General features: G+C 39.6%; 1 protein-coding gene across 2 annotated transcripts in view; it reads left to right on the top strand.

Moving 5' to 3' along the window:
* Window positions 1-17,941, top strand: part of LOC121649649 (NLR family CARD domain-containing protein 3-like) — a 36,534-nt gene extending 18,593 nt beyond the window's left edge. For both annotated transcript variants that reach the window (XM_042000657.1, XM_042000648.1), the window contains 5 exons: window positions 998-2,795; window positions 2,895-3,059; window positions 10,791-10,880; window positions 17,572-17,745; window positions 17,852-17,941. In XM_042000657.1, coding sequence (XP_041856591.1) covers window positions 998-2,795; window positions 2,895-3,059; window positions 10,791-10,880; window positions 17,572-17,745; window positions 17,852-17,915 — 2,291 coding nt within the window. In that variant the 3' untranslated portion in view covers window positions 17,916-17,941. The remainder of the gene's footprint in view (window positions 1-997; window positions 2,796-2,894; window positions 3,060-10,790; window positions 10,881-17,571; window positions 17,746-17,851) is intronic.
* Window positions 17,942-18,665: the final 724 nt, after the last annotated feature.

Genomic DNA, 18,665 nt, shown 5'->3' with positions numbered 1-18,665 from the left:
TCTGCCTATAGCCTCTGTAGAGGCGTAGTGGCATTTGCACAATCTCACTCACCGCTCCTGATCACTGTTCACCCCTGATTCCTCATCTTGTGCATGCTGACACAGTCACTGAGCTGTCAAGTGGGTCTATACACTAAGAGATATTTTTTGTTTTTTCTTTCCTGTTAATTTGTATCTTGTACTTTGGTTTTTTTTATGATATGTTTGTGATATGTCTTTTTCATTTGGGTATTATTTAAGAACTGTTAACCACTAGCAGCTCTGTTTTTCTGTAAAAAGTTTCTGGTGTGTTTATGTACAAATGTAGCAGTTTGTTGTGTGGTGTGGATTGAGGGGTCATTGGCTTCTGCCTGTGGTGTTTTTGTCTTCTCTCTTCTTTCTTATTTCCCCTTTGCTTCGTTTTCTGTCCCTTCTGGTCAGGTCCAGCAAGATTTCATAGATTTCATAATTCAAATCAACAGTAAATAAATAAATAAAGGAATCAGATTATCAAGAGGAGCCTTATACCCATAATCCTCCCCTTGGCAAAGCAAAAAACATTTTTTGGCACAACACAACAACCAGACTATTCTGCTTCTTATGATGCTGGACAGGATAGTTTAAAAAAAATATAATGTATCCTTAGTTAAAAAACATAGAGATTGTACATATTGGTCTAATGAACAAAGCGACACTTTACTCTGCAGACAGGTGTTTAAGAGCATCAAACGGCATTTATTCTACATGTGAACCACCATCATCAGCCTTGGACTTCTGAATGTCTAGGTTCTGTAATCCTTCTTCATTCCTGGTGGTAAAGCTGCTGAAAAATCATTACATTAATTTATGTTACTAGAAAACCTTATTCTCTTACTTTCTGAAATGCAACTGAAATGTGCATCTAACCAGAGTTTTGGATGATTTCATCAACAGCTGCAGCTGATTTGATAGTTAAATGTTTTTTCTTCAGTTGATAAACTGCTTCATAATAAAGATCCTGATCTGTTTTGTTTGTCAGGGGATTTTCAGGAGTGTCAGCCTAAATTCAAATCTGCCCTGAGAGAGAGGTTCCAGTGTGTGTTTGAGGGGATTGCTAAAGCAGGAAACCCAACCCTTCTGAACCAGATCTACACAGAGCTCTACATCACAGAGGGAGGGACTGCAGAGGTCAATAATGAACATGAGGTCAGACAGATTGAAACAGCATCCAGGAAACCACACAGACCAGAAACAACCATCAGACAAGAAGACATCTTTAAACTCCCACCTAGAAGAGGTAAACCAATCAGAACAGTGATGACAAAGGGAGTGGCTGGCATTGGGAAAACTGTCTTAACACAGAAGTTCACTCTGGACTGGGCTGAAGACAAAGCCAACCAGGACATCCAGTTCACATTTCCACTGACTTTCAGAGAGCTGAATGTGCTGAAAGAAGAAAAGTTCAGCTTGATGGAACTTGTTCATCACTTCTTTACTGAAACCAAAGAAGCAGGAATCTGCAGCTTTGAAGAGTTCCAGGTTGTGTTCATCTTGGACGGTCTGGATGAGAGTCGACCTCCTCTGGACTTCAATAAAACTAAAGTCCTAACTGACCCTTGGAAGTCCACCTCAGTGGATGTGCTGCTGACTAACCTCATCAGGGGGAAACTGCTTCCCTCTGCTCGCCTCTGGATAACCACACGACCTGCAGCAGCCAATCAGATCCCTCCTGACTGTGTTGGCATGGTGACAGAGGTGAGAGGGTTCACTGACCCACAGAAGGAGGAGTACTTCAGGAAGAGGTTCAGAGATGAGGAGCAGGCCAGTAGGATCATCACCCACATGAAGACATCACGAAGCCTCCACATCATGTGCCACATCCCAGTCTTCTGCTGGATCACTGCTACAGTTCTGGAAGATGTGCTAGAAACCAATGAGGGAGGAGAGCTGCCCAAGACCCTGACTGAGATGTACATCCACTTCCTGGTTGTCCAGACCAAAGTCAAGAAGGTCAAGTACGATGGAGGAGCTGAGACAGATCCACACTGGAGTCCAGAGAGCAGGAAGATGATTGAGTCTCTGGGAAAACTGGCCTTTGATCAGCTGCAGAAAGGAAACCTGATCTTCTATGAATCAGACCTGACAGAGTGTGGCATCGATATCACAGCAGCCTCAGTTTACTCAGGAGTGTTCACACAGATCTTTAAAGAGGTGAGAGGACTGTATCAGGAGAAGGTGTTCAGCTTCGTCCATCTGAGTGTTCAGGAGTTTCTGGCTGCTCTTCATGTCCGTCTGACCTTCATCAATTCTGGAATCAACCTGATGAAAGAAGAAAAAAAATTTTGTCAGATGTCTTCAATCCTGAATAATCCAGATCTAAAACATCTCCATCAGAGAGCTGTGGACAAGGCCTTACAGAGTCCAAATGGACACCTGGACTTGTTCCTCCGCTTCCTCCTGGGTCTTTCACTGCAAACCAATCAGAGTCTCCTACGAGGCCTGATGACACAGACAGGAAGTAGCTCACAGACCAGTCAAGAAATAGTTCAGTACATCAAGGAGAAGATCAGTAAGAATGTGTCTGTAGAGAGAAGCATCAATCTGTTCCACTGTCTTAATGAACTGAATGATCGTTCTTTAGTGAAGGAGATCCAACAGTTCCTGAGATCAGGAGGTCTCTCCACAGATTATCTCTCTCCTACTCAGTGGTCAACTCTGGCCTTCATTTTACTGTCATCAGAAGAAGATCTGGAGGTGTTTGACCTGCAGAAATACTATTCTTCAGAGGAGGCTCTTTTGAGATTGCTGCCAGTGGTCAAAGCCTCCAACAAAGCTCTGTAAGTACATATATAGCAGGATGTGGAGACATATACTGCTGCTGTCATGAGGGTACATCATGTGAGAGATTTTTATGTGTCTTATTATTTCCTCCTCAGACTGAGCAGCTGTTCCCTCTCAGATGAAGGGTGTTTTGCTCTGTCCTTAGCACTCAGCTCTCGTACCTCCAGACTGAAGGAATTGGACCTGAGAATCGAGGATTCAGGACTGAAAAAGCTGTGTGATGGACTGCAGAGTCCAAACTGCAAACTGGAAACTCTCAGGTCACGTTTCTCTGCTGCTCTCACGTTTTTCGTCTGTTATAGCTTCGAACAGTCTGTGATGCAATAATCTGCAATGTTTCCTAAACTAATTTGAAATATTCTGAATGAAATATGTCCAGAGTAATGCATCATTTAAAAATGAAGGAACATTTGTTTTATTTGTAACTTAAAGGTATAAATGAGCTTTTGGTGAAATAAAGATGCTCTACTTTGTCTCTCACCTTTGGTTGAAACATTGCCCATCCTGGTTGTTTATTGCGTAGTTTCCATCTGGTGGTTTAGTCACATAGAAAACCGAATGACCCCCAATGTTTTGTTTTTTTTTCTCTTTCTTTCCTGGTTAAATTCCTTTACCCTAATGGAAAACATCATGGAGTTTAGAAAAGGTGTTGGGATAAATTCAGAGGGATTACAGCGTTGCATTGAGAATCCACCCACAATGACCCTCACCTGTGATTTTATTCTGCAACTCTGACATTACAGATGATATTTCATCTAATGCAGTTTATAATCAAGCTTGGTGATTAAAGAGAAGTAAAAAAATAAAACAAGTTACCACAGCTGTTCACACTCACCCCACTGTCCTCATATATGTCCACACATTTACCAGTTAGTACAACTGGATTAACACCCAGCATTTCTTCTAAGGTTGCAGCGAGAATGGCATGTGTTATGGAATTATCTCCTTTCATAAAGGATGCTATGGTGTTCCTTTGGGGGAGATTGATAAAGAGAAACCACTTTTATTCTAAATAAATCTCTTGACATTCTTCCAAAACATGCTGGTCTAGGCTGCACACCTCCCTCAGTCCCCCCTCAAACCCCTTCACTCCCTTTGCCCAGGCCATACCCTAGGTCTCGGTGCAGCAAGTAGACACTTGGGCATGCACCCACCCACCCTGTGGCAGGTTGCCTGGCAGGCCCAGACACCCTGGCACCAAGCGACCCCTAAACACCGAAGAGAGGGGTCACCCCAGGGATCAGAGCCCAGAACCCCGACCCAGCCTGCCTCAGAACAGCCTGGCCACCCGGCCCAGAGCCGATCTCACCAACTCAAGCCCCACCAGCGGCCACATCCCACTGCCACAAGGCAAGGCCCAGACCTCCCACAGCCCCCAAAAGGGCTGGACACAGAGCCACCCCCATAGTGGAGTAGCCCAGATTCCCACCCTGGGAAACCACCAAGGACCCACAAACACCAGGCACCCCTCACCAATATCAAACCCCCAAAGCGACAAGGTCACAATCCACCATCTACACTATGTGATGGAGCTAATCACAGGGACCAGAGGGAGTGAAATTCATCTAATTGATTTTTTTCAGGAGGCAGACATTGTCTCAATACTGATGTAGTCTAGTAAAGAGATTCCTAAACTGCTAAATACACAGATTTTCTTTTTTTTTCTTTGGTTTACCAGTTCGCAAGGACAGTTTTCTTTGCAATGCATAACAGTGAGGATCATGTATGCTGACCTAATTACCAGGTTAATGTCACCCAAGTCACCGAGCAGGCACAGTGTGGAATTTTTTTTTTTTTATTGATTCATTAAAGTTTATTTGAACATAATGACAAATAACCCCCCCTCTCAAAGAAAATAAAAATACATCACCAAAAATGAAAACAAAAAGCTCAAAAGGAGTGGGTGAAAGCAAAAGCTTATATAATCCCACCCTTGTAAATTACAACAATATTCAGATGCTATCACATTCTCGCTACCACTACCAGTCACTAAACAATTCCATAGAAACAGTTGTGCTAAGTTGCACCATTCGGTCCATACAAACATTATCTCCCTATGGAATATGTTTTTGTCATGACACTATGTAATAACAATAATCATGGTGCTAACAACATTACAGTAATAATAATAATAATAATGATACCATATAGTAATATTACCCTTATTATGTTACATAATCTATCAGCTTAAATAACCAATTGTAATGATGGAGTTATTCAGTAATAACAATAATAATAATAATAAAACAATAATAACAATAATAACAGCAATAACAATAGCAACAATTATAACAATAATTATTGGAAAAATACTCCATCTACTCCAGACCATTGAGATTCAAGAATTCTACTACCCTGATAGATAGCTGCAAGTTTAATTGTTTAATGGTATATTTTAAATTGGTGTTACTGATTCCATATTGGTAGGTGAGAATATCAAATCACAAGAAGTTTCCATTTTCTACTAAATGTTCTAACTGTTTCTAGTGATGTGTCGGTCACGAACGATTCGTTCAGTATGAACTAATCCTTTATATAACTCGGGAGTAACAGGTCCTCTCAGTGAGCGATTCGTTCATTTTCATGCGGTACCTCCTCTCGCCACATGGCAGGCAGCTGCATAAACTCAGTCAGTAGGTCAGGACAGGAAACAGAAATGATTCGTTCAGGACTCGCTCAGGTCTGTCCTCAGGTCCTCGTTCTTTTGTTACGTGACAGCCAGGCTGCTCAGGCATTTGTGACAGACAGCTCGGGCTGCATGGTCTCGGTCTCGTTCTCGTTCTCGGTCTCGTTCTCGTTCTCGTTCATCATTCAGGCTGTTTGGAGAGCAGTACATTCGCTCTCGGATTGGTCTCTCTAGTGCTTCTCTCTGTCACGTGACAGGCAACTCTGTCTCTGAACGGGTCTTCCTTCGTTCGTTCACAGCTCAAGCTCAGCAGTACGTTCGCTCTCGGCTCGGTCTCTTGTTCATTTGTCACGTGATAGCTACCGAGTCACTGTTGCGCTGTTAAACAATGGCAGGGAGGATGTAGGACACAAATCACTTTATTGTGTTGTGTATTTGCTTCCCTACGTTTTCACATGGTTTGAATTGCTTGTGGCATTACCAGTAGTTTTGTTGCCTTCAGTATTTACTGATTGAGAATCGCAGACTTTTTTACAACGCCACCTGCTGTAAAAATGAACAACATGACTCGTTCAAGATTCGTTCACTTTACTGTTCGAGAGTAAAAGACCTGGGTTAGTGAAAAGAGTCGAACTTCGCATCACTAACTGTTTCATTCCTTTATTTTTCAGTCGAATTAAATTATTCTGCATTTTGTTTTGCAGGATGTCAGGGTTGTTCCAGATGGGTGTAAGCTTACATGGAATAAGTGAAGACTTGGTTATTTTTTAGAAGTTCCCACCAAGCCTTTAAAGAGGAACTGATATTAATGCTTTAAAACACTTATGTGGTTCGATGGCTGAGCTTATGAATGGGAGGTCAGAGATAACAAGATACTCACACAATGCTCGCACTACATCTAACCATGGTTAATCTAGACTGCTAGGTTTAAGCCATTTGGAGATATATTGTGGCTTGTTAGCTAAGAAATAAAGATTAAAGTTGCCCTAATCTGCAGGAGCACACTCATCTCTGATCACTCCTCATTCTTCATACTCTGCTTTGCATCCAAGTCACTGAGTTGTCCAGTGGGTTCATACACTAAGAGATACTGGTACTTTGGTTGTTGTGGTGATACATGTTCTTGTTGTTGTCTTTTCTTTTTTTTACAAACTCCTAATGACTAGCGGCTTAGTTTACCTGTAAAAGCTGTAATTCTCTGTTGTGTTTCTGTACAGGTGTAGCAGTTGGTTGTCTGGTGTTAGGTTTGAATGAATGGTTGTTTCTTCTATCTACTGTATTTTTCTCTTCTGTGATCTTTTTTCTACTTTTTTTTTTAACTTCTCTCTTTTTTTTTTTTACTTCTGTACATTACTCTGTCCCCTCCAGTCAGGTACAGCAAGATTACAGAAATTACATAATTCAAAATAAATACGATAAAAATATATTTTTAAATAAATAAATAAATAAATGAGATTATCAAGAGGAGCCTTATACCCATAAAGCTCTTGGCAAAGCAAATTTGTTTGGCACAACACAGCAGTCAGACCATCATCCTGCTGCCACCATGTTGGACAGGACAAGTTTAAAAAAAAAAGAAAAAGAGTTTGGATGAAGTCTTTCACCGGGGTCTCGGGGTCCCCCTCTGTCTGTTCTAGAATCCTCATAAATACAGTGGAGCAGTGAAGCTGTCAATGTGGAGTAATCTGGTATTCACGCTCTGCAGAAGTTCAACATTCCAAGAAATGACATCATTTGTTTCTTTGACCTTGGCTTTGGATCTTTTGAAACTGTTTCAACTCTGCTGCTGTCAAGAGAGCACCCTTCTGCACACACAATATGTCCCAGATATTTAACTCTTTAAGATCACAGCTGCAACTTTTGTTTTTAAAATTTGTGTCCCTGCTCTGCCAGGAACTTTAATAAAGCCAATGTATCTTCTTTACATGCCTCCTGCGTGGGAGAGGCCAGCAAAATGTCATCGACATATAAAAGAATTTGACTGCTTTTTGGTGCATTGAATTTAGCTAAACTTGCTGCTATTTGTTGTAGAAAAAAATCGTAGGAGACTCACAAAAGCCTTGTGGTAACCTTGTGTAAGTATAACATTTGCATAACCATCTGCATAGCAGGGGTGCAAATCAGGTCTGAAAGAGGTGCATGTCGAACCTACGCAGAGCCTACGGTGATGATGTAGATGATAGGGCAAGTATAAATCCGCTTTTAGACCAAACACAATCTGGTATTCCCTTTAAAGCTTCCTGCTGCTCTTCAGATAGGAGCTGTTCCGCTATGATGTCACAGTGTGTGTCTTGTCATTGCAGATGCACTGTGGGTGAGGAGTGAGTCTGTCAATTTAACAGCTGTGCTCCATCCAGTCAGCAGCTACTAGCCCACAGAGCTCCACTCCATACAGCCTGTTTTTGTTATTGGCGCCAGACCTAGGGGAAATCAGGACCAGCAGCAAGCGGCAGACAGGCTAGGGAGCACTCTGTAGCTAGTACAAACTGTGAATCACAGAGAGCATGTTGTCCAGGCCAGAGCTCGTTTTTTTCCGAGCTGCAATTTTATAACCAAATGCATTCATTGTCAAAGTGCACATTACTTACAACAAAAGAAACCAAGACTTTCACAGTGCATATAACTTCATTAAAGGTATGTTTATAAAATAAAATAAATACAAATGACCTTAAACAAATAACTAAAAAGAGAAGAATATTACATTTACTCACAAACGCAAATCACTGTGGTGATTACCAAATATATTGCAACCTACTTTCAGTGTTAACAGCACAGCAGAATGTGCTTGTACTTCATGCTGATGGTGAACAACATGGTGATGAGCGTGAAAAGAAAAGCATGTATGTAAAAACGTTATTTTGAAGAAAAACCTTCTCTTATTCTCACAGAACATGCCACTGGCTGTTTAACATTTTAACAGCATATTAAACAAATTTTCAAAAAACATAAATGGTTTATGTCAGTTAAATACACTTTTAAAATCACTGTGCATCTGACATAGCTACTTGAAAACATGCTAGGTACCGGATAACACAGACCACAGTTAAGTACGAAGCAACATTTGAATCATTACACCTCTCAAAAGTCTCTTAACACTTTAAACTAATAATAATGCATTTACATTACGATTGTAAACAGTTTTAACATATAAAATTAGCTTTGACCATACCTGTGAATCACAAAGAAGACTGTTTTAGCGTGTTGTCCAGGACAGAGCTTGTTTATTCTGAGCTGGGCATGTCCAAAGCCTGTAGCTAAGCCTCTCTGCTATACCCACCGTGGCACAAGGGCGCCATCTACTGACTTGGAGTTGTGTAACTCTTGGCAGAAGATGTAGTTTGGTTCACCTTGGCCTTCAATCCCATTTTGCTCTGCCAGCCTGCAGATCTGCAGTCCACTGTTAACATGGACTACACCCATTTGAAAAGCACACACAGGTCTCTGCCAAAATTATTTCTATGACAAATTGGTGACATTAAAAATGGATGATTTTGGGTCTCTTCAGTTATTGTGTCAGTTACTGAGCATGGTTCTGAAAAATAGCTAGTAGAAAGATGACCATTCGAAGATCTCACAATTATCTTTGTATCTGTCATAGGAACTCGGCCTTTTACATCTTGTGGTCTCAATACAGAGCGTGTAGCCCCTGAATCACAGAGAAAATTAATCCTCTGGTTACTTATTGGTATAATTAATTCAGGTTTCTGTTCATAGGGAAGCTAAATTCTCAGTCCTTCTGTAGCAAAAGTCTCTACATTTTCAGAATTTGGGTCATTGTCAGACTCAGTCTGGTCCAGTTCAGGGTCAGTCTGATTCTGTCTGTCTTGGTCTAGTCATGCCTGCTGCTGCTGGTCATTTTCCTTTTTCTGTCTACAGTTTCTAGCCCAATGGCCATATCCTCCACATGTATGACATTTATTTCTTTTTGATCGGTCTCTTCCTCCTCTTCTACCTCTTCCTCATCTTCGTCCCCGACTCCTGTCTCTGCCTTCCTGCAGCACATACACAGTTGTGCCATCTGGGGTCAGACATGCAGTCATCCTCAAAATAAATGTCTACACTATTGCCTTTCTTCCTTCCTCCGGCCTTGTCTGATCAGAATCTATCTGTCTAGGTCCACATTTATTGTCCATGCATGTACAAACAACATGAAATTACAATAGTCAGAGAGAATACATAATTTCTGGACCAATGCCCTCCCCCCATTTCGGAGATGTCACATTTAGCTGCCTCCAGCAGCTCCATCTCGACCATACCTCTTTAAATCAGATGGCATCAGATGCAATTTATTCTCAGATTGCCATCACAGCCAGAACACATCCCCACATCCAACCTTCTTCAGTATCATATACCAGTACTCGTCACCAATATCCATTACAAACACCCTCAGTCACATATCTCTATCATTCAATATCTCTGTTCCATTCCCATAGCCCCTACAAATTCTAGATCCATTATTCAACAAAAGAACTCACCTACAAATTTTAACATGGCACTTCTACATGTCCGTTCTCTTTTAAACAAATCTTTTGTAATTAATGATCTTATTTCAGATAACAAAATTGACCGTCTCCTTTTAACTGAAACCTGGCTCGATACTGATTCTCCAGCTATCCTCACTGAGGCTTCTTCCCCAAATTTTTATTTTTTTATTATCAATCAGGGGAGGCAGAAGAGAGGGTGGAACTGCATTGTTTTTAGCAACCCACCTATTTAACCTGTGACTGTTTACGAACCACCCAGGCCTCCCTCCTGCTTTATACAAGAATTTTCTGACTTTTTAATAACTGGTGATTTTAACCTACACATTGACAACAGCTCAGATGCTCTTGCAGAGGAGTTTTTAAATCTTTTAAACTGTCTAGATTTCAAACAACACATCATACAGCCTACTCACAATAAAGGACACACCCTGGACCTGGTCATAACCTATGGTCTATCCACTGGTGTGTCCTCTGTTGTTGATCTGGCAGTGTCAGACCACTACTGTGGGTTTTTAACATGAACACTTTTAGCCAACAGGAGGCCACATGGAGAACTGTGAGAAAACAATATATTACTTCTGAAGTGGCTGCAAATTTTATTGATATTTCAAACTAAACTCCTGCTCAGATTTTACCTGCATCATGTGATTTTACTGTGAATCATTTCAACGGTAAACAAAATCTCTTAACCAACCTGTAGGAGTGGGTACAGCTTTAATAAAAAGTAAAATATTGAAAGTAACAATTAAGAAACAAGCTTGTTAAAAGATAAAGAAACAAGAACTAAGGAGTGACTGCCGCAGGCTATATACAATTAGGTGCATGCACACTAACTCTGTGTAAAGCGTTCCCCATAATTTTATCTTCCTCTTTCTCTCCAGGCTGAGTGTGTGTGGTTTCCTTCAGGACTCAGGAGTGAAGAAGCTATTTGAAGGACTAAAGAGTCCAGACTGCAAACTGGAAACTCTCAGGTCAGGAATCATAAGTTTTTAATATTTAATTCATTGCTGCAGTGCCAGTATTGTAGTATTTTAGTAAGGAATGCTTTGTTTATATATATAGGTGTATATATAGGTATATTATATTAATATACCTATTAGGTAGGTTTATTAAGGCCTGTTTACAATGGGTTTTGGCCAGGATTTTGTTTGGGAAGCTCCATGGAAATCTAGCAGTCTCTTGAACAAAGTTTGCCTGTGAGAGAACGGCATTCACAAATGCTAGAATGAGCACGCTCACAATAACATTCATCAGGCAGAAATACAGTCCATTCAGTTGCTATACAAGGACAGTCTTTCCTTAGTAAAATCTACTTACTACTCTGGTTTAATTCAGTCCAATCAACCCAACTCCAAAACTCTCTTCTTTCTCCTCACCAATATTACAAGACCACCTAACGCTTTTTCCAGCTAAATGCAAACCACTGACTTCTGTAACTCACTCATGTCTTTCTTTGTCTCAAAAATCTCTTACATTCACAATAGATAGATACAAGATTATTTTAACCTGATTATAGCTGAACATACAATAAAGTAAAACTTAACCTCAGTGTTACTGAGATAATTTAGTTTGAACCAGCTAAAGATGATTGATTATAAACTCAATAACTTCAGCCTCGTCTGGACATGATGATGAACCTTCTGCTGCTGCTGGGTCTGGAACTGAGGACCGTGTTGTTCATGATGTTAATCTTTTGGCCATATTAATGTTACAATGTTAAAGTGGTACTGAAAGGTGCAGTATATGATTTTTATGCAATAAGCCAGTTGCTAGGATAGACCAAAAAACAGAGTCATGTTTAGTATTGTACCTCCTGTCTGACTGTAAACTTATTCTCCCATATTTTAATGCACTGAATTAATTGATTCAGTAATAATTATTAAACAGGCGTTTTTTTTTTTTTTTTTTTTCCTCTTTGACCCTTTAGATACTTTATCAGGTATTAAGTTGGACTCAAACACACCAACAGTAGGTGTTATAATAAGTTATTCCTCAGTCACTGTGGCCTTAAAGTTGGAAAATTATTCTCCTGTTTCATTTTGTTAATTTATAAAATTATAGTAATCATTTGTTATCAACATTACAAAATTAAGATTCTTTTTCATCATGCTCTACAGCACATATGATGACTGTGATGCTTGTGCATTGGTGCGATATGCAAGGGAAAAAAAAGCCATTTTTCCTTAGGTAACTGTCGCTTTAGGATGTGATCAGACTGTCAATGAGAACAATATACCTACAATTAGGGACATTCTAGTAGGGTTGCAGTGTGTAAATGATTACAAAACACCAAATTAAGAAATATCTTTTGAGAATAATAATATCAAGATACATTGAATCAGAGATACAAATGATTAATAAGTGGAACACTAGATAAAAAGAAATAATACCATTCACGCATTGACTCGGTCAGCTATTTTCTGCCAGCTCACGTTCTTTTCCTGACACTACTGTATTGCTTTTTTTCTGAAATATATGGTCATATTCTGCATATGCATTCATTATTTTTCTAACTCCACTGGAGCAAAAAAGTTGTTGCCATAGTGAATCATGTTATCCGTGTTCCATTGATAAGGGCTTTTTATCTGCCCATGCACGCAATGTGCTCCGGGGTAAGTTAAGTTGATTGAACTAATTGTTTCTGTCTGTTCTAAAACCAAAAACTCTGAGTTTTTACAGCTCAGAGTCAACCCAGGGTCGCACTTTAAACTCAGAGTTTGTTGAATCTGCTTTATGAAACAGGGCCCAAGTCTCTTAAAAAGAGGTTTTATGAACAAAACTAAAGCAAAGTTATAATGTTAACTGACAGTAACTGTTATGTCTAGTAATTCCAATGATGTTACTCCATACCACTAGGTGGTGTAGTGAGAACTGAGACGATAGAAGAAAAAGAGTAAGATGGTGGATGTGACCAGTAAAAGTGTGGAGTGTCTTATTAAAGAAACCTTGTTTGATGTTGAATAGTGTTATTTCTACACAACACTACAGTAACTTCAAACTAATTGTTTAACAAGTAGCACAAAAGAAACCAAACTAACCTAACAAAGAAACTAAACTGACCTAATAAAACATTAAGACCATAAATTTAAATCTTCCATTACCAAGTTCAGTTTTACTTAACATTTCTTCTTCCAAAAATCATTCCTCTAAAATATACAAAACAATAAAACAATCAGACAATAGTGCTTCCTTATCAGTATTGCAATGAGAAAAAGTTTGATCCATTGCTCCTGAAGCTGATTTCTGGACCCAGATTTATCGTAATATATGCTCAACCATGTGATGGCTGCATCTACAACCACACAGCTGATGGTGATGTGTGTAAAATCTTGAATGATTCCTCAAAAGCCAAATTTTTGCAAAGTAGAAACGAGAAATGATAAGTTAACTATATTAAATGCCTTTTTTTTTTTTTTGGATTTAGTGTGACTATAATGATTTTGTATTTTTGTGATATTCAGTAGTCTAAAAGGTTGAGAAATCTATGTGTATTGTATGATAAGTCTCTGCCTTTAATGAAACCGATTAGATCAGGATGAATGATAGATGAGATTATAATTTCAACTCTATGGGTGAGTTTGTGATGATTTTAAGTCTACATTAAGAAGCGATATAAGAAGGTAGCTGGCTGGTCATGTTAGATCTTTCTTGGGTTTTAAAATGAATGAGATTGTTACATCATTAATTTTTTCTGGTATATTGGATTTATGTTGTACAGACGTGAACAAAATTGTTGGTACCCTTCAGTTAATTGATGAAGGAGAATTTTCTAAAATTAAATGAAGACAAAACTGAGATTATTCTGTTTGGTAGCAAAGAGAAGAAGGTCTGCATTGGCAAACACCTGGAGACTCAGGCTCTTAAAATCACTAACCAAGGTTGTAACCTTGGAGTGTTAAAAGACTCAGACCTGACTTTCAGCAGCCACATCAAAGCTGTCACTAAGAAGCTTTTTACCAGCTCAGAAACATCAACAGAATTAAAAGTTTAGTCTCCCAGAAAAACCAAGAGAAACTCCTCCATGCATTCATCTCCAGTAGGCTGGATTACTGTAATGGTCTTTTAACAGGACTTCCTAAAAAGAGTATTAAACATCTGCAGCTCATCCAAAATGCTGCTGCTAGAGTTTTAACCAGGACTAAGAGATCTGAACACATCACACCAGTTATAAAATCTTTACACTGCCTTCCAGTCAGTCACAGAATAGATTTTAAAACCCTTCTGATTGTTTATAAATCCCAGAACGGTTTAGGCCCAGAATACATCTGTGATATGTTCAGAGAATATAAACTTAGCAGAGCTCTTAGATCCAAAGACTCTGGTCAACTAGTCCAAACCAGAGTCCAGACTAAACATGGAGAAGCAGCATTTAGCTGTTATGCTGCAAACAAGTGGAACAAACTGCCAGTAGAGATTAAACTTTCCCCAAATGTAGATATTTTTAAATCCAAGTTAAAAACATTTCTTTTCTCATGCGCTTATGCATGAAATCTGCACAGTGACTTTTTAACTTATCTTGCTTTTAATCATTTTAATGTAATTTATTATTTTATTGTGATTATGTGTTGATGCCTTTTACTATTTTTAAATATCTGTAATGCCTTTGTTTTATGTAAAGCACTTTGAATTGTCCTGTACATGAAATGTGCTACAAATAAACTGCCTTGCCTTGCCTAATGAAAGAAAAACTCACAATGGTCACAGAAATAACTTGAATCTGACAAAAGTAATTATAAATACAAATTCTATTAAATTTAACCAATGAAAGTCAGACATTGCTTTTCAGCCATGCTTCAACAGAATTATTTAAAAAAAAATAAACTTATGAAACAGGCCTGGGAAAAAATGATGGTACCCTTAGCTTAATATTTTGCTGCACAAACTTTTGAGGCAATCACTGCAATCAAACGATTCCTGTAACTGTCAGTGAGACTTCTGCACCTCTCAGCAGGTATTTTGGCCCACTCCTCATAAGCAAACTGCTCCAGTTGTCTCAGGTTTGAAAGGTTCCTCTTTCAGACTGCATGTTTCAGCTCCTTCCAAAGATGCTCAATTGGAATTTGGTCAGGGCTCATAGAAGGCCACTTTAGAATACTCCAGTGTTTTCCTCTTAGCCATTCTTGGATGTTTTTAGCTGTGTTTTGGGTCATTGTCCTGTTGCAAGACCCATGACCTGCAACTGAGACCAAGCTTTCTGACACTGGCCAGCACATTTCTCTCTAGAATCCCTTGATAGTCTTGAGATTTCATTGTACCGGCACAGATTTAAGACACCCTGTGCCAGATGCAGCAAAGCAGCCCCAGAACATAACAGAGCCTCCTCCATGTTTCACAGTAGGGATGGTGTTCTTTTCTTGATACGCTTCATTTTTCCGTCTGTAAACATAGAGCTGATGTGCCTTGGCAAAAAGTTCCATTTTTGTCTCATCTGTCCATAAGACATTCTCCCAGAAGCTTTGTGGCTTGTCAACATGTAGTTTGGCAAATTCCAGTCTGGCTTTTTATTATTTGTTTTCAGCAATGGTGTCATCCTTGGTTGTCTTCCATTAAGTCCACTTTGGCTCAAACAACAACAGATGGTGCGATCTGACACTGATGTTCTTTGAGCTTGAAATTCACCTTTAATCTCTTTAGAAGTTTTTCTGGGCTCTTTTGTTACCATTCATATTAGCCCGTCTTTTTGATTTGTTATCAGTTTTCCTCCTGTGGCCACGTCCAGAGAGGTTGGCTACAGTCCCATGGATCTTAAATTTCTGAATAATATGTGCAACTGTAGTCACAGGAACATCAAGCTGCTTGGAGATGGTCTTATAGCCTTTACCTTTAACATGCTTGTGTATAATTTTCTTTTTAATCTCCTGAGACAACTCTTTCCTTTTGCTTCCTCTGGTCCATGTTGAGTGCAGTACAAACCATGTCACCAAACAGCACAATTACTATCTGTAGCCCTATATATATGCCCACTGATTGATTACAAGATGGTAGACATATGTGAGGCTAATTAGTTAGCACACCTTGGATTAACATGTCCCTTTGGTCACATTATTTTAAGTCTTTTCTAGGGGTACCACCATTTTTGTCCAGGCTTGTTTCATGAGTTTATTTTGTTAAATATTTCTGTTGAAGCATGGTTGAAAAGCAATGTTTGACTTTTATTGGATAAAATTTCATAGAATTTTTATTTATTATTTTTTTAGTCAGATTCAAACTATTTCGTGACCATTGTGAGTTTTTCTTTCATTAGTTTTGTCCACGTCTATATTTAAGACAAGACCCTGCAAATTAGGGGTGCTAGAATGGCACAAAAATGTTATAGAACTCAGCAGGAAAGCCATTTTGTTGCTTTGTTATTACCCTCTCAGTGAACTTTTAACAGAGCATAATGAGTCAAATGTAAAAAATGTAGTGTAATATACTAACAATCAATGTGTATATATGTGAAGCAGTTAATAAAAATAATAATAATGGATTAGATTTATATAGCCCTTTTATAAGGCACCCCAAAAGCACACACATATTCACACACTGATGGCAAAAGCTGCCATGCAAGGTGTTCAACCACGACCCATCAGGAGCAATTATGGGTTTGGTACCTTGCTCAAGGACACCTTGACATGAGTTTGACAGCTGGGGTCAGACCAGAAACCCTTGGGCTACAGGACAACCACTCTATACACTGAGCCACTCCGCCTAAATTAAGTGTATATAGGGAAAATTCCTTCTACAGGCTATTTCTAAGGGAATACCTCAGGGCCATTAGAAAATGACCAAATCTAAAGCATCCTTTGCAACCTGCAGCACCCCCCTTTAGACAGTTACATGTGGATGCTTACACCTACCAGGAACTCTCACAAGAGCAGCCCAACGGGATGTAACTTGAGTTTCTCCAAAACATAAGCACCAATAAATATCCCCTCCTCAGCTATACAGTAAAAAAAATCAACTCCTAATTATTTACTTGGTACAGAAAACGTACACCAATATACAATTTTGGAAACAAAATAAGTATTTTAAACAATATGATTGTCACAGACACAGCCACTCTGAGGAATGACTTGCCATTATTACTACATAGTTTGGACTCCTTGGATGCTTTTCCAAAGCTTTTACTTCAAATTGGGCTATGACTGTTTTTTTCTATTCATTTTATTTATTTTGAGCATTTAACTACTTCTTTTGTGAAGCACTCTGTGAGACTTGTCTGTGAAAGGCACTGTATACATAAATGCTACTCACAGTGTGACAGCATTTCTTGTAAGATTATAAAAACAAACAGAACAATTAAATTTGGTAAATTATAACAAAAGTTACTTATTTACAGCAAACACTATATAATTGTATCAATTCTGTAATACATAAAACTTCGAAACAAGCATTGTAATATTTCACTAAACTTAATTAAAAAGCAAAGAAAGAATAAAAAATCTCTTCTCAGGACAGTTTTAGAGAGTAAATTGAAATTATTTTAACCAACACCTCTTTTACCAGGTAAACATGTGTAAAATGAAACAGTCAACAAACAGTAACAACACTATGAAACAGGTAAAACACTGTGGAGTTAAACCTGCTTTTCTCAACAGGTGTTCTTTTAGTCGACGTTCAAAATGAATGCTGACTCAGTTTTGTTACGTTTTACATTTTTTTCTGTAACTTTCTCTCCAGGTTGAGTGTGTGTGGTCTCTCAGAGAGAAGCTGTGAACATTTGTCCTCAGTTCTCAGCTCCAAGTCCACCAGTCTGACAGAAGTCGACCTGAGTAACAACGACCTGCAGGACTCAGGAGTAAAGAAGCTGTGTGATGGACTAAAGAGTCCAGACTGCAAACTGGAAACTCTCAGGTCAGGATTCATCAAACTAAAAGTTTAAAAAGAGCTTTTATTCATGAGTAACAAACTTGTGGAAGCTGTTTGAAGAAATATCTAATAAATCATGTCTCTGATTTAGGTCTTACAGCACAAACTTTTTTCTTCATACTCCATGTGTGCACAGGTTGCTGCTAAACAAGTAGAACATGCATCAGTGCACATGACAGCGAAACCCTAATCCTCAAGTTAGGATGTGGATCTGGTTTTCTTTCTTTTTTTGTAATTTGTAAGTTGGGATGTGATCTTCAGCTCTCACTGGAGCAATTCTCAGCCGAGTGTGAAGCGGCTGGGATGAGAATCAGCACCTCCAAGTCCGAGACCATGGTCCTCAGCCGGAAAAGAGTGGAGGGCTCTCTCCGGGTCTGCGATGGGGTCCTGCCCCAAGTGGAGGAGTTTACATATCTCGGGGTCTTTTTCACGAGTGAGGGAAGGATGGAGCGGCAGATCGACAGGCGGATCGGTGCGGCGTCCACAGAGACGCATCGGTCTGTCATGGTGAAGAGAAAAGCTGAGCCAAAAGGCAAAGCTCTCATATTTACCGGTCGATCTACATTCCTACCCTCACCTATGGTCATGAGCTGTGGGTAATGACCGAAAGAACGAGATCTCGAATACAAGCGGCCGAAATGAGTTTCCTCCGCAGGGTGGCCGGGCTCTCCCTTAGAGATAGAGTGAGAAGCTCGGTGATCCGGGAGAGGCTCAGAGTAGAGCCGCTTCTCCTCCACATCGAGAGGAGCCAGATGAGGTGGCTTGGGCATCTGGTTAGGATGCCTCCTGGACGCCTCCCTGGTGAAGTGTTCGGGGCATGTCCCACTGGAAAGAGGCCCCGGGGCAGTCCCAGGACACGCTGGACAGACTACGTCTCTCGGCTGGCCTGGGAACACCTCAGGATC

This window comes from Melanotaenia boesemani, chromosome 2, assembly GCF_017639745.1.
Source record: "Melanotaenia boesemani isolate fMelBoe1 chromosome 2, fMelBoe1.pri, whole genome shotgun sequence".
NCBI classification, from domain to species: domain Eukaryota; kingdom Metazoa; phylum Chordata; class Actinopteri; order Atheriniformes; family Melanotaeniidae; genus Melanotaenia; species Melanotaenia boesemani.
The sequence above is the reverse complement of the archived record's forward strand: the minus strand, read 5'-3'. Positions and strand labels throughout refer to the sequence as shown.